This window comes from Dicentrarchus labrax, unplaced genomic scaffold (genome assembly GCF_905237075.1).
Source record: "Dicentrarchus labrax unplaced genomic scaffold, dlabrax2021, whole genome shotgun sequence".
Classification (NCBI taxonomy): Eukaryota; Metazoa; Chordata; class Actinopteri; family Moronidae; genus Dicentrarchus; species Dicentrarchus labrax.
Genome location: NW_026136712.1, coordinates 20,650,766 through 20,668,158, shown reverse-complemented (window position 1 = coordinate 20,668,158; position 17,393 = coordinate 20,650,766). Strand labels below are relative to the sequence as shown.

Genomic DNA, 17,393 nt, shown 5'->3' with positions numbered 1-17,393 from the left:
AGCCAGCTCATAACCAAAATGGCGACTGGAGATATGCTTCCACAAGCTTGAGTATAATCTACGATCACAACAACTACAAGAGTGGAGAAGATTTATGAGTTAACTGTTAGGCCACAGTCTACAAGCCAAGTAGCTTTTCGTTGAAATTACTGGAACATCTTAATGTTTGTTCTTCATGTCGGCTAATCTATACAGTCTGTGCAGCACAGAAAGGACAACAGTACTTGAATATGAAAATTACTTAAAATATCCATCCCTAGTCGAGAATATCTTCACTATTTAAAGCCTCCTCTGTTGTCGCACTATAAATGTCCGACTGACACATTAAATGGGGTCTACTGCGCTCCCAAAACTGAAAATGTCGCTATATCTCATGGTGACCTTTCACTGAACACCTCAGTTGCATGCATATAACTGTAATACAATGAAACCAGAGAATCAAGTTAATGACATCTCCAGGAAAGACTTGTTTTCCTACATACTGTAAATTGCCGGTTTAATATTCCCAATCATGTGTAAGAGAGCGTGAGAAGTTAAGTGCACTAATTTTAGCTCCAATTTTAGTTGCAGCAAACCTTTATTGTGCAAAGTCACTGAACTAATTTGCTGGTGTTACATAAATGGCACTTTCCATTATCTGTGCATCATCACAGCTTCAGTCAGCTCGTGTTGCAGCGCTGCAGAAATCCACCCTGAGATGTTAAATCGAGACGAGATGAGACGGAGGGGGAAGCCTTGGCTGTGTGAGTGAGTCATCACCTGCATCGTGTACCTTCAGGCTGCCTGGACTCTGAGACAGTCTGGTGAGAACGACCCAAAAAATACAGTCCAGGAATTATTTTAAGTTTGTTTACATGATACCTCAAGAACCTATACATACTATACTATACATACATGTCAAAGCAAGCTGCTGGTCATGAAGAGCACTACTCTAGCTTGTGAAAACAGTCTGTTAGGGGTGCATGTGTGTCAAGGCTGAGTCATTACCGCAGCGGCGAAGGTTCAAGTCTGGTCAACCAGAAGGAGGCTGTGTAGGGGAGGAAAAAAAAGCCTGCAGATGGACCTCGAGTTAAGATGTATTTTGTCAGATGGATATCAGTTATCGAGAGAGTGGTGGTTTGATTTGATACATGAGTAATAGTTTTCTAAGGGGGTCAAGCCCTAGAGTCTCTAAAGATACCCACTTTAATTTTATCCACTAGTGCCCCCACATCCTGTAATTTCCTCCAACTTAAAGTGTTCTGAAACCAACGTTACACTGCCAGACAGGAACGCAGGTATTGGACTATTCATAAATACCCTCTGATGGTGGTTAGTTATACATCTAAATCCAACATTTTTAAACCTTTTGGCCACTTGGGAGGAGCAGAAACAACACAACACTGACACATCATCACCTTTAAAGTTGATGTGGCGAACCTATTAGCATAAAGTTGCTTATTATTACACATCTAGCAGTTACAGAGCAACATCATTATTCATTTTAAGATGGGTTTCCGGCCGTCTGATGAATTTAAGTCTAATATTGATGCTCTTTTAGCTCTGTTTTTGGTCTCTACCAACCCCTGAGGGAAATATCGGACCCTTTAGAAGATGAAAGATCCACTATGTTCCCTCAGTTGGTTGAAAATCTTTACAGTCAAAACAGTAAAGATGCAGTCGGACAGTTAAACAATGAGCTGGAACTCCGTATAAAGCTCCATAAAGCTGAGGAGAACTGCAGATTCAGTCAGTTTGTTATTATAAAAACATTGATTATAGCAGCTTTAAGGTCAGGGAACTATTGAGGTAAACTATGGTTAACAACACTATTCGCACCATGTTTAACAATACTTAATCTTTAATAAAAGGCAATTAAATAATGGTAAATATGTTCTGTCAGACAGTTACTGAAGACTAGGTACTAAGGACTAAGACTAGTTTGATCCAGACTAACAATAAAAGAAACAGTTAAAGATAAAACTGATTCACATCCACAATAATAATAAGTGTTTCTGAGTTAGTCCAACTTTCTCTAGTTTACTGATTTACTTTAACAGCAATGAGCTCGCAAAAAAGCATTTTGCATGAGGACAATTCGCTCTGTTCACCCACTTCTGGCCAAAAATAAGACTTTATTAGGGACAACTGCTGCGTTCGGGGCTGAAAAGCTCAGTTAGCAGATTAGCAGCTTTACTGCTGTTTACGAGGTGTGCAGACTAAAGACATTTGAGGGCCCCTGCAGAGGAGGAACAGGAACAGGCTCTGATTTCAATTGTTAAAAAAAACAACTAAAGATTAACTGCAGCTGGTGCTCGTCTCGAACAACCTTAAAACGCCTCAGCATTAATACACAGTCGGCTTCGGTTTAAAGGTTTGGTGTAACATTTAGGATCTATTGGCTGAAATTAAATATAATATTTCATAGGTATCGTTAATGTGCAATCATCTGAATATAAGAATTGTTGTGTTTTTCGTTACCTGAGAATGAGTTGTTTTTATCTCTTCTGGCAGAGTCCGCCATGCTGAACCGCCATGTTTATTTACAGAACGGTGCTTTAATCATATTTTACTGTATTTGTTGATAATATCTTATCACACCAGATGATAATACACAAGAAAAGTACCTCAAACTGCTCTTAAAACCCATATTTTTAACCTAACTTACTCATTTTAACTATATTAATTTCATCTTATTTTTATAAAATCGATTTCTAACTTATTGTTGCCTTGTTGTATTGCTGTTTTTATATGTAAGGTGACCTTGAGTGCCATGAAAGGCACTACTAAATAAAATATTACTATTATTATTATTAAAATGTGTACTTAAAGGTCCAGTGTGAAGGATTTTATGGCATCTAGAGGTGTAGTTCACTCATTTCAACCCCCACAACAGGAAACACACATCTGTAGATAAAAATGTCATTTTGAGGTAACAAAAACACACATTCCTATATTCAGGTGATTATACACTAATGAAAACATTAGTCTGCTAATAGATCCTCCTGAATATATTACACACTTTGTGTTCCTTTATATGAGACACGACAGTATTTTAAAAACAACTGGAGGGTGCAGAGATAAAACAAAATGCTATAAAAACCAGAATTACCTCAGACACACTCGGTCATAATTACACTTGATTAAGTCACCTGAACCATCAGCACGTTTTGCATCATCATCTCAGCAGCTTGCCGAGCGAATGACTCGACCGTTGCCATGGAAGTCTCGCTCAGAAATACCGGCTGAGGCCTATTAAAGTGATCTATGGGGCTCGCTGAAGGAGTTGATGCCGGGAGAAGAAACACACGCTGTGGGGTGAAAGTGAGAAAATGAGAAAAAGGATGTTTCTCCATGAGCTCTTCTGCTCCCCCTCAGACTCTAACTATCTCAGCCATCCATCCACCGCGTCGGTAATTACCAGACGCCCCTCGTGCACAAGACTCATCATCAGACGGTCCTTTGTGCCGGCACCTTATGTACTCAGAATAAATGATACTTTCTTGGGGATCATACTCACTAAATTGACAGTTCACTTTAACCCCTAACCCTCGAAGCACTGATTGCCCAATCAAATCACTCAACGTGTTGAAGAGGAGAATTTACTACTTTATATTTCTACTCCACCGCGTTTCAATTTCAATACAATCAACAAATGTATTATTATTATTATATTATTATTATGATTCAGCTACCTAATACTGTTTATATTAAAATATTTATTAAGAATAGACTGTCATTATCAGGCTTGGGGAGTAACATGTAACGTAACCAAGATACAAAAAAAGGTAACTGTAATCCATTAAAGTTACAGAAAAAAGAAGATATAATAAGATTACAGTTACATTTAGTAAAAATGGGGATTATTTAACAGGATTGTTTCCGTTTCCATTTGCTTTTCTAATGTTACATTGTTCTGTTGTTGTATATAGTAACATTTATTTATACTACTTATTGATTCATTAATAATTTTGGGTTTTTTTTGTTGTTGTTGACAGTAAGGAAAATATAGAAAACTATATTTTAATAGTTTGCAGTGTTTTGGGAAATGACAACAAAAACAAAATATGTTCAGACAAGCCTCCCTTCTTCTGCATGTGACATTGTCCTCTTCACCCGCTGCCCCTCATCTCACACCGCAGTGACAGTGACACCTGAGCTCCGAGGGTTTGACTTCCCATTAAAGTTTAACAGACATAGATAGGAGTGGTGGCAACAAGGCTCCAGGTACAGTAGACGGAGCAAGCGTGGCTCCTCTCTGGGCCACACCTTCCCCTCAAACAGCTGGCCAGGGTGTTTATATCCACAGTCCACATGGATCAAATGATCAGACAGACAAATATGGTTGTCTTTTCAACATAAATGTACCAAAATGGAGGACATAGGAAGGGTCCATCTCTACTTTGAACCTGCTGAGCAGCTCATACTGTTATATTAAAGATGAATTATCATTATTGGAAACTACACTCACAAAGAAAGTTTAATTTCACTGTAGAAATGAGTCCAGCAATCTGAAACAATATGATGTAATTTGTGTATTATTTGCAGCGATACCCATTTCAATTATCTACTAATTTATTCTGTGTTTGACTGAAATAATAATAAAACCCAGAAAATGAAAACAATGCTTGCTGCATCACCTCCCTGCGTGTCTGAGATGACTCGTCTCAATCACCCTCCACTGAGAGGCTGCACAGGCCAGAGCAGGAAGTGAAAGACGGACGAGTTGAAAAAAATCTTTCCCATTAGTGTTGGAAGAACGAATGAGTCTGGCTCTTTCTGAGAGAGCAGGCCTCAGAAGATAATGTGTAAATAACGAAGGTGGCTTCTCTAATCCATCAACCGAAACTGGTTAATTTCAGGCTGAGTGGGAGATTTTTAACCGCTTGACAACATATTGTATTTATATTTGGCAAATTGGCACCGTTTAAAGTGTGCCGAATTAGCTGTTAGCGGCTCCTTTTTCCAACGCCCCCCCTCGATGTGCAGACAACTATCACTGGATCATAGTGATAGTGAAGAAAACTTAAAAACATGATGATTCTAAGGCAAGTTCTGCAATAAGGAGCCTCTTTTTTATGATTTATAAGCTGCTTTTATAGACATTTATTCATGATTATTTGAACTGGAAATAACAATATCTCCAGGATGAGTCACACTAAATAGATACTGATGTTTAAAATAAATATTTGGTTACTGATGTTTTTTGTCCTTATGTATTCACCCTTATATAAGCATCTCTCTGCCTTACCAATTTTGGACAACATAACAACATTTAGCCGAATAAGATGGCATTCACCGATCAACAAGGCTAATATCTTATTAAGGAACTGGTGCATCCCTAATTTTGGATGCAAATAGCATCAATCGGATGCTGCTGCAACTGTCAAGTGGTCTAAAACAACAGGCTGAACCACAATAACTAACTTCCTGTTGTTGTTCTTTCACCGCCTCGTCGTCTCTTCAAGCTGCACTCCATCACAGTTTAGAAAATGTTTACTCTTGGACCTCGTCCCCCCCCCCCCACAGATCAACGTGAGCACTCCTGCGTGCACACTGACAGGATGTCGAGGTGATGTGTTTGTCTCTGGGACCTCGCCCCCCGCCCCGCTGCCCCCCCCCCCCCAGCAGCTCGGCTACGACTCGGCACTGACAGCTCTCTGAATGAGATGCCAGCGTGCGGTCACTTGAGTGGAATTCATATTCCAACAGCAGGCTCCCAATTAGCGTCCATTACTGAGGAGTGAAAACACTGCAGGAGCTCTGGGAGTGCTACACATAAACACACACACACACACACACATTTGTGATGTCATTTCCTGTCCTGTTCAGGGTTGAGGGACTCGGGTTTCAGCCGAGGGTGTTTTAATAGTCTCCAGAGGCTGCGGCCTGTTTTTAAAAGCCGAGGTGGGACGCCGTCACAGCTGAGCTAATGTTTCCAGGACAGCGAGCGGTGGTGGGTGTTCGTCGACACACAGGAAAGGTGGAGTGTGCTTGTGACTGGGCTGGTGGAGAGGTGGGTGGGGGGGGGTTGACGTCAGCCACGACCGAACTGAGGGACCCCGGTTGCCGCGGCAACGTGGGTGTGACACAGAGGGGACGTCGTGTGGTCACATACACGCTCGTGGAAATACCAGTTTGCTGTTTGTGTGCTGCAAAGTCTATGTGGCCACAAGTATGTGGACAACCCTCATGTGTACAGGGGCTCCCTTAATAGACATGGGACTTTCAAACTGGGGTCCGGGGACCAACAAGGGTCCTTTTAGTGGGTTGTGGGGGGTCGCCAGCAAAAGGAAGAATAGGAAACTTTTAACACATTTTTTAGAATTTGGAACAACATACAAGTGACTGTAATTTGTAGTGATCCTAGTTTTATTATTGATTGGCTACAAGGGGATTCCTTAGGACAGTGGTTCCACAACCTGTGGGTCAGGACCCCCATTAGGGGTCGCCAAAGATCTACGGGGGGTCAGGAGGCCTTCTTGATTTTAAGGCATGTAAGAAAACTTAATTAAATATACACAGTAGGCTATCTCAGCATGCAGTTCACTTGTGTGGACAACAAAAAACACTGAATTTGTCAAATAAAAAAAGAAGCTTTTATAATAGCTAAAAATAATAGATGATAAAGAATTTTATAAACAGGAAATAATCTGCTCAAGATTCATCTAAACCACTCGTTTTACACAAACTTCCTGCAGTTACCGAGGTCATTATTTCGGTTAATCGAACAGTTTTTATTATAAAATCCATAAAAAAGTCAGGGGTCGTCTTACTAAAGGATAGAAAAGGGGTCTCCATCAAACAGGGGGTCTCTGGTCTAATGTGCATCTGTTGTGAGGGTCCTTAACATTTGTTTATTTGTGCATAAAGAACTGGTTTTCCACCAGTTTAGTGTGACAGAACTGGACTGACCTCAACCTCCCCTCCCCCCTCTCATCCAAAACCTTTAGGATGAACCGGACTGTGAGCCAGAACCTTTTCACCCAACATTAGTGCCGGACCTCACTAATGCTCTGCTGGATGAATGGGAGCAAATCCCTGCAGGAACGTTCAACATCTGGTGGAAAGACTGAAAACCAGGAGAGCGGCACATTAACGCACATGGTGCTGAAACTGGGTGTTTAACTGTCCGTATACTTTTGGCCACATGGTGTATTTAGTCTTTATTTTAACATTATGCACACTATAGCTAATTATCATCATCATTTTCCTGACTTCTCTAAAGGACCAGTGTGTAACATTTAGGAGGATCTGTTGGCATAAATGGACCGCTAGATGCTACTAAATCCAACACACTGGTCCTTTAAATTGCCAATTGTCAAAGATATTCAGTTTAGAGAACCAATGAATGATCAATTAACAAACAGACTGTCAGACACATCAATAAGAACTTAAATAATACTTAAAATATATTAAAATCCAGTATAAACTTCAATAAAAGCTACCTTTGCTCAGCTTATAATGCTCCATTTTTGTTGAGACAGAGTCAGAGAGGTGTTGATTCAACTTAATGATCATTTTAAGGCTGTTGTTACATCAGACTGCAGACTGTGACTCCACGTCTACCTTTTTTTGTTGTCTGGTCTCCTGCTTTCTACAATATGTCTGGTCAGAGAAGTACATCTCTTACGTGCATCTTCATCCACTAAGAGGCTTGATTCTGAATTTAAAGTCTGCTCTGCGTCTGTAGTTCAAAGCCGAAGAGTTAAGAGCAGCAGCTGAGACGTTTCTCACGACTGTCCTTAAAATGTTGGCAAAATAAACTGCTATGAGTATCAAAGACTTAAATAAAAGAGGCCAGCGGTGTCATCGGGTTCATTTGAACTTATGTAACGAGGTACATTTAATAGAAGACGATTTTGAGGTACTGGAGTTTTACTTGAGTGTTTCCCAATTTCAGCTACCACCCAGAAAGATATAAAGTGATTCATTATTCAGGTAACGCTGGGATGGATTCATATCCCCTTTGTGCCTGCGTCAGCGTTGTGGTTGTCTGCCAGAAGCTGTCATACATTGACTGTTGATCCAGTCTGAATCCACATTGTTACCATCCACTGTTTAGATCTTGGTGCTTTTTAACTCTAGATTTGAACCGGATGAAGGATTTTAGTCATCGGACGTCTGGATCTTAAGTTATCAGAGAAACAAGCTGAGCTAACGTTAGCAGCAGCTCGGCTCGATCAAACTGCATCTTTTCAACTAGTAAAGTAAAATGTTTACTAGTAACTAGTATTTCTCAGCTTTGCTCTCAATCAAACTAAAAACCAACACGTTAAAGATGTAAAACCATCTCCCTGCTTCTATGTATTAGTGAGTAAACTGTCAGCATAGCAACATCCTGTTTATTGATTTCCAAATTTTGTAAATAAGCAAAACTATTTCCTAATTGCCACGCTGTCATGAGCAGGAACAGAGCCGAGGAGCTCGGGCATCTGTCTGTCGGCTCCTCGGTGGCTCAGCAACAACCCAAAGCAGCGTCTCCATCATCACACTCCGGTGACTCCGATAACGCTCCACTGGCAATGACATCTCCCTTAGTGACTCCCTCGGTTTCACCCAAAAATCCTGACATCCCAGGAGAACCCCGACAGACAGGTCCAGAATACATAACAGTGTCGCTTTCTTATTCATCTTTTAACCCCAAATCGACTGCTGATTTGCAGGATTATAAACCCCACGAAGTAATTAAATGTGAAACATGATCCAGTTCTTTGTGCTTCGGTGTAGCACAAGGTGAATATATAATAATACACCTCGGCTGTTGTGTCAAAGGAAGCTATTTTTGTCAAAAAAGAGAGCCACACCATCAGCTCCTCTTTCTATGCTAATTATCTTCAGGGTAGAGCTGTCAAAAGCATCACCTTCAGAACACGCTGCGCTTTCATAAAATAAAATGTACACTGGAGGATAGAGAGGATGTCGAAAGCGAAAGGACGGTGAAGAACGACAGGAGAGGCAGGTAATGAGTGAGTGAGGCAAAAACGGGGAGGAAAGTCATGGTAGAGGAGGAGAGAGGACACGTTTGCCTGAGTGTGTAGAGGTGAGACAATTATGAGGGCTGCTCAATTATCTTAATCTGTTAAATTACTGATATTATGTATCTCCAGTCCACGTAGGACAAAAAGGACAGGAGGGAAATATCAAACTGCAATTTGTTTGAGAAAGAGGAACCAAACTGATGCAGCAGAACAAAAGATAATCGTCTTTTTTCTTGTCCAACACTCACCAAAACCGTCTCTGTTAGTGCTTCCAACAATCACCAACGCTGGTTTGGTGGAAATAAATCCTTAATTCACTGACGTAGATGATAAAAACAGCAGTTTCCGTCGGAGCAGACCGGCTGTGGAAACAAACCACAGAGAGGCTGCGATACAACACAGGCAGAGGGAGAGAAACACCACGCTTATCACTCTATCAAGCTGCTCGCATCTCTCATAGACTCGTAATTAAAGTGAAGCTAGCAGATCGGGGGCCAGTTTCCAGCCGCGAGCAGGAATTCCTCATTAACAGACTCTCATCATGATTAATGAGGAAAGACTCGGACAGGTAGGTGAACCCACGCACACACACACACACACACACTCACTTTTTCATACGCGTGTTAGCGTACATCTCCAGTGGTAGACAGTAATGCCTCATAATGATGCTCTGTAATAAAACCTCTCCCACCTACAGAGAATTAACACCTCAGACGAACCCGCGGAGAAATGCAACACTTCACGCTGTAAACAAAATGTCATAGTCGGTCCTTTCTTTACCTTTTCACCCCGAGCAGCTTGTGGCAGCCGCACAGAGGCCGAGCTACCGTTAATACCGACCTGAATAATTTCATTCAGCTCCCAGGACAGCACATTCCCACCGTATTCAGGATGTGAAGTAGCCTCGCTATGAATACTGATTATGTTCCACATTAAGGGCAATCAATTATCAAATCCTGTGGATGTTGTTGGAATTAGCACACGTGCACACACATAGAGCACCGTGTTTGACAAATGGGTTCATTATCTTTCAACTGAATGGTCCGACAGGCGAGGAGAGTAAAAAAAAAAAAAAAAAAAGATAAGCATAATTTATGTTCACCCCTATGGAGCCATTTGTACTAATCTGATGTATATATGCAAGACAGGAGCTCCTTGTTTGTACCTGGACAAATGTGGGAATCTCTCTCTTAAAGAGGAAAACACTGACTCCAGCATTGATGTCAACAGGGGTCACGACAGCAGAGTGTCTACAGGGTGTCCAATGAGACAGTCCAGGCAGCAGGGAGGTCAGGGACCGTTGGGGATACAAGACTGGATCTGGCTCGCATGAGGACCTCTACGCCCCACATACAGACACAGAGGCTGAACCCAAACGTCCACAAGTGCTCGTCCAAATCCACAATGGATAAAGTTGGACTATTACAACATGTATGTAAGAGAAAAGAAAAAAAGTATAATGCTGCATTCACAGACAGCAGGAAAAGTTCAAATATAACTAATATTATTGTCTGCCGACCTCACCCAAGTTAATCGTCCTGCTCTCGTCCACTAACACGACATCTGGTTTGCCGTCTACCGTTTGTTTTCATCAGCAGACCTTTTGTCCAAATCCAAAACTCTATGATATGAGGATCCTCAGTTGAAGGTTTGAAGTGAATGCTCATGCAAAAGTAATGTTTTACTGTGCTCATCAACCATTATCTCTATTATTTCCCTCTTCTACGACTCTTAGCATCGAGCTGTTTTCTGCAGAAGCAGCAACTTGCCCCGACAGATTAAACTGTGACACAGACGGGAGCAGAGGTCTGTGAGCGTGTCAGGGGGGGCACTGCAGGGCAACGCTTCGCCGTTCCTCCTCCCTCCTGCCGTCACAATGTCATATAAAGCCTAACAAGCGAGGCTGGTTACACAAGTTATTCCACAGGTTTGAATGAAGGCAGACCAAAAGCAACAACCAAGCCCAACAGTCAGCAGCAAGAAACCCACAAGAATCATCAGGTCACAGGTTCATTCATCAATCAGAAAGTCACTATTTGTTCCTGCAGCCAAGAATGTGACATTGGGAACAATAATGCATGAAATGAATAACCCAAAAATAATGAAGCCATTACAGGCATGCCTGTTTTTTGTGTGTGTGTGTTATGAAAAAGCATGCAATTTACTGCACACTCTTCAATCACCAAAGCTACCGGACTGACAGTTGATAATGGTTTTAGCAAATACAAACAATACTTTCTGGGGTGTTTGTCGCTTGCAGCCTGAACTCTCTACAGCGACAATACGAAACAATTTCCCAGCCTGTTGATGGAGATTAGAAACCCATTTTCCAACATGTCTTTAATAGATTTTTTCCCCCCTGCTTTCAGCCTTATCTCAACCTCGTCATTCTTCAGCCTCCTTTGCTGAACCTGGATCTATATTCTGCTTTCCAAGCGGAAAACATGTTGTTTTTTTTATTTTATGAAGAGACATTTTCTGTCAAATAACCTCTTTTCGTTTTGTCGCCGACACAAAAATGTGAATGAGAAGATGAGTTAAAAATACTCTGCAGCAGAAGTGACGGAGCCAAAAAAGGGGGATTAGGCCTGTCCCCTTCCTGCCGTAACCTCACTGTGCTCACAGAGAGTTACACATTTTCATTCAGTCACACAGTTTACGCAGCATTACGCGGGATTAATGGTGCAGCCCGACTGTTTTAGAGATGAATTTAACTGTGTCTGAACCTCTCTTGACCTATATCCTTAACTGGAGCAATGCAGCAATGTCATCCTGAAGGGAGATGCTTCATTAGTTTTGAGGATGCTCACGAGCACAGAGGGAACTATAAAGACAGATGGGCGTTTTTAGAAGCACCAAATGTTGCTTAATGCTAAAGAAAGGGAAGATAAAATAGATGAATATACCCAAAACGGTAAATGTCATTCCCTTTGCTGCGATCCAAATCAAATCCCGCCGGACTAAAATCTAAATGCATATGGTGTGAATGATCATGTAAGTTTTAAATACTGGAGAAAAAACAACACAATTACATTAGATGCAGTTCTGAAATTAACTATATATTAAGAATAGGCCTTAAAATACGCAGTGTGCATAATCAGACTTCCCCCAAATATATTTATTGATGTGTTTCCTGCTGCTGTTAGTAACCAAATCATCAGGAGCTGAACATTAGTGGTCGACCGATATGCCGATATATGTAAGTTTTCATTATTCAATGCACATTATAATCTAATATAACAGGTTATCTTGGTCTGTAACATCTTGTGTTGGATGGATTTTTTTATGAATTAATGATGATGTGAATTATTATGTCATTCTTTGTAAGTATCCATAACTTCTGCAACACCACAATCTTAAAACCCATTACTTATTCATCACTTGTACTCATTATTTTTACTTTTACTATATGTATATACCTATACATTAATTTCTATTCTATATATTGTGTTAGATATTGTATATAAGTACTATTTCTTTAACATTGTGTGAGTAGAACAACTGTAACGAACAAATTTACCCCCCGGGGGATCAACAAAGTATTTCTCATTCTGAATAACAACTGCACCTGGAAACCTAATACATTTAGTTTGTGTGGTTTATTATTCTTAAATCTGTGTGGCATAAGGAACCCGCAACCTTCAACGCGAACCGGGTGACGCCGGCTGCCAAGGTCACGGAGGAAATGTCACCAATTACCTGTGTGGCCAGCAGCGAGTCGTCATGTTGGAGGCTCTACCCTCTAAATATGACTAATTGCCCCTGCTGTTCGGGCTTCTTATGATACAGGTTAGAACTCATTACCGGGATGTTCTGCCTCACTGGGCTCTGGTGCTCCGGCTCTCAGGCAGATGAGGGGGAATAAACAAGCACCTGGCATTTTTCTCTGTTTATATACTTACAAATAATTGGTTGGTTTTATCTGTTAAACTGCTTTTACAGTTTTTCTTCCTTCGAGCTCAGTAAGGCACAATTCCAGTAATTTCTTTTTTTAGTAATGGGTGAATGTCCTCCAGGGATTTCTGCTACCTCTGCCAAGTCCACTCTGTTGGGCATTAGCTGCAGTAATACCTTTTTCATTGATTTGTATCAGCGCCTCTGCCTGCAGTGTGAGTGTGGGTGAGCGAGGTACAACATAGCTTGACACAAAATCCTTCAGCTGTGCCAGCGTCGTCAGTTACCGCCGCCAGCCAAGCAAAACAAACAGGTTATAGTGCACTTACACCACCTCAGCAATGTATGCTTTATAATCAACACAGAGCGAGCTCTTCAGGCAGCGACAGGCCACAAATCAACCTGTTTTCTTGATGACGTTCGACTCAGCCTGCAGTGATTCTGCTTTTTAAGGTTATGCAACAGTTACGAAGGGTTAAACAACACCTGATCCAAGTTGCCAAAGGCGCAGTGTTGACATATGACGTTGACTTTCAGTTACAAGTGATGGGTGGGGTCGACAAACATAAGGACAGACAAAGACTTGGTGAGAGCTATTGAGAGCTAAGCCGCAGTAACACCTCTGCAGGTTCAGAGGAGCACCAATATCAGTGACGTCCTGACGTTCACCTGCTCGTAGTTTCCTGGTAAAGGTGCAAAGATCGAGTTCTTGATAGAGTAAAGACACATTGTGAGACGGTAAATATGCGATATGTCGTAAATATCGAGGCACAAACACGCAAATAAAATGAAATATGAATTGTTTTGCACAGTTTAAACGTTACTTAAGAAATAAAAAGGATTCTTTAATTTAATAAAGAACATCTATTAGTTATCTTTATATTATAAGGAATCTTTTTCAGTCATAATTTGTCTTTATTACTTTTATTTAATTGTATTTTATGTCTTCTTTTATCATTATTATTATAATTGTCAGTCTTGTTATCAATATTGTTATTATTACTGTAAATTATTGTTATTATAGTTTCTGGGGTTTTTGGGGGTTTGTTTGTTTGGTTTGTTTGGTTTTCATTAGTAATATGCATATTTAAGTAGGTTTATTATTATTAGGTTGATTTATTATTAAACTATTATTATTATTATTCTAAGTTCTGTATATTGAAACTACATTGTATAGTGAGCATCTATCAATAAAAAATCTTTGCAAAAAATATACATAATTGTAGAAAACTGTAGAAAATTGTATCATGAACCCAGTATTGTGAATTATATATATATATCAAATTATGCACAAAAAGGACCTTTATCCAGAAAGATCAAATGGTATCCAAGCTTATAAATATGTATCCAGATCAATATATAATATCAGTTAAAGATCCAATCTGTAATCTTCTGCATACAGACACTACACAAACAATACTGACTTATTTCTGTGCATTTATTCCATTACATCCTAATAAAAACAGCCATTACAGCTCGTTTCCAAACTCTGAGAGCTAAAAGGGGGTCGTGTGTGTGTTTTTGAGGATAATTTAGCGAGCCTCGGGTCCCGACTGAGAGATTAACAAACTCTAGATTTATCTGTAGCATCAGGCCTCGCAGGACAAACAGACACAACACACCGATAACAAATAAATCACACCAAATCTAAAGCATTCTTACATTTGCATACTATCTGATGCAGCTTCGTGCAGTTTGGGATTTACTGGGTTTAATCGCTCCTGCGTTCGTCAACCGTGACGCGGCGCCGAGTTTGAATGTTACAGTGTGTGAGGCACTAAATGAAACTTCCAGGATTAAAAGCTTGATTTCTGATGCTTGACACCGAGAGAAGGGAAGTAATTAACCTGTAACTTTATTGGTTTATTAAAAGCCTTTTCCCTCAATCATCAGGTGTAGTTATCTTCCCGTAGAGGTTCTGGGTTCCTCCAACACACAAACTTCTACCCAAAAACTACCAGAACTGCCATAGAAACAGCCTAACACATATTTATTTAAAGGAGTTCCCCAGGGCTCAATCTCCGGGACTCTTTTAATCCACACTTAAATGCCTCCGTTAAACCAGATTATGCAAAACAATTAAATCACCTATTGTACTTATGCAGATGACACCCACATGTGTCTAATTCTGTCACCAACAGACTGCGGACGCATAGATTTTCTCTTCTCTTTTCTCATGTCCTCGATTTGTAATCAAAAGTAAACCTTAATAGCCTCATTAGGTCAGTAATTAATCCTGAATACTATCATCTTAAAGGAATAGTTTGACATTTTGGGGGAATGGTTCACTTTCTTGCTGAGAGTTAGCAGAGAAGATCGATACCACTCTCCTGTCTGTGCGCTGAATGCAAAGCTATACTAGACACAGAAAGTAGAAAATATTTCTTTAAAAAGACGCGACGTTCGCTCCGGTAACCATGGTTACGCCAATGTCAACGCCACTTCTGGATGGATTCCGAATTAAATCAAAGCCGCGTCGCTGCCGTTTGTCTTCTGTGGTGTCGCGTTGCAAAGTTACATCGCCACCTACTGGCCCGGCGCGCACGCTACAAACATATTCCACCATTTCCGCGTTAAAACAAACACATCATATATGCGATTATTTTTACAGATATCGTGATACGATGTGCGATTAGACATTTAATTACGATGATGATGTGAAATCTGTTGGAGTTTGTATCAAAACAAACATCTGGAGAATCAAGATTTGCAAACCAAAGACAACAGAACTGCGATTAACTGAGCAGCCATAATACTTATTTTTAAAACATAAAGATAAACAGCAAACCCTCGTGTGTTTTCTCCTCCAAAAAAAATAAAATAAAAATAAAACTGACACACTTCCTTCGTATATTAAATACGTCACACAACTAAAGCTTCCATATCTTTGACTGGGAAGGAAACAGAAGCCTTGTTTCATCCATGTTTCCCCTCTTGACTACAAACACATATCAGCATATCACTGCAAGACATGTTAGTGGCCCCTGGGTGATCTGTCTCCTGACTCCCACCACCCTCCCCTCCCCTCCTACAGGGTGCCCCTAAGAGGGAGGGGGGGGGGGAGGAAGGGGGCCGCCCTTTTGCTGTCTCATTGGTCAGCGGGCAGCAGCCCTGCTCCTCTGGGTACCATGTCCGCTCCCTCCTCATCTGTGTGCGGATACGCTCCTCCCTGCTGAGCTCAATCAATCACACAGACGTTCACACTGCAACTGTGACCTTATCACACACACACACACACACACACACACACACACACACAGGCTGCCAATTAAAAGCCTCCGGATCAAACATGGATCCGGATCCCTACCTGCCCACTGTTTGGTTGGCGAGCTGTCTCATTCGGTTGAACTGCTTCTTCATCTTGTGTGTTTTTTTTTCTGCGTTACCAGCGGGCGGTGGAGCCGCTCCACATTATCTCATTGATAGAATAAAGTCAGATCTCCGCGCTGTGGCTATGGCAGACGAGGAGGGTCAGTCTCTCTTTTTTAAAAACATCCAGTTTGTGCATCGCGGTGGGGAAACGTTGAGCTAAATCCTCCTCATTTCTCCCTGATGAGGACTGCGTGTCTCTGTCATCCGCTCCGATCCACAGATGCTGGACCGATTCCCTCTCTCTCTCTCTCTCTCTCTCTCTCTCTCTCTCTCCCCCAACACTGACAGCTCGCTGGCGACACGACGCTCCCCGCCGGTGCATTATGGGAGATGTAGTTGACTTACCGCAGGGCCACAGAGGCTGACAGCTTGTAATCAGGGTTTGGGAAACATATATATAATTTATTTTCCATCCTTCTGGTGGTATTTATTCCAGTCTTATTTTAACTGCATTTGATTGATTGTTGTAAATATAAGAGCTTTTGCACCTCCTTCATCCCTGATAAGAAAAATACTGTTATATAATATGATTTAAGATAAAATCCTCTCAATTTAGGGGTCTGTGGTCTAATGTGCATCGATTGTTCAAAACCCTGTGTTATATATCCAATTATATTATAGAGCCTGTATATGATTCTGAAATGGGACGTTCCTCACAATGAGTACTTTCACTTTCAGCACTTTCATTTGAGTGTTTTTTACATTGTAGTTTTAATACTTAAGTAAAAGTAAAGGAGTACTTCTTCCACCACTGACTAAACAACGCTCGTGGGAACTACATAACATCATGGATTAACCATCACCTACCTGTACTTAAATACAATTTCGAGGTACTTGTTGTACTATACTTTGATTTTACACACAATCAGTGAACTGAATATGATGCATTATTATAGATTAAAGGCTGCACGGACCCTCACTGGTGTGTCCAGTTATGTTGCTGATTATCTGCTCAGGTTGGAGTTGTGAGAAGCTCTGCTGGGATTTACTGAGATCTACTTATAACAATTATACAATTATAAATTGTCCAAGAAAACTACAATTTTTAATATATATATTTCATATTGTTGCACATGATAACAACTTGTATGTACAAATTAGTATCGTGCATGCAAAAGATTTAAAAATATAGAATCTTTTAGGACCTTGAAGTGAAAACTTTTACTT

The 17,393-nt window shown here is 40.8% G+C and overlaps 1 protein-coding gene across 1 annotated transcript in view; it reads right to left on the bottom strand.

Annotated features, from left to right (window-relative positions):
* Positions 1–16,456, bottom strand: part of LOC127373258 (rho GTPase-activating protein 44) — an 84,153-nt gene extending 67,697 nt beyond the window's left edge. Inside the window, exon 1 of the mRNA XM_051417580.1 lies at positions 16,162–16,456. Coding sequence (XP_051273540.1) covers positions 16,162–16,214 — 53 coding nt within the window. The 5' untranslated portion in view covers positions 16,215–16,456. The remainder of the gene's footprint in view (positions 1–16,161) is intronic.
* Between the last annotated feature and the right edge of the window lie 937 nt (positions 16,457–17,393).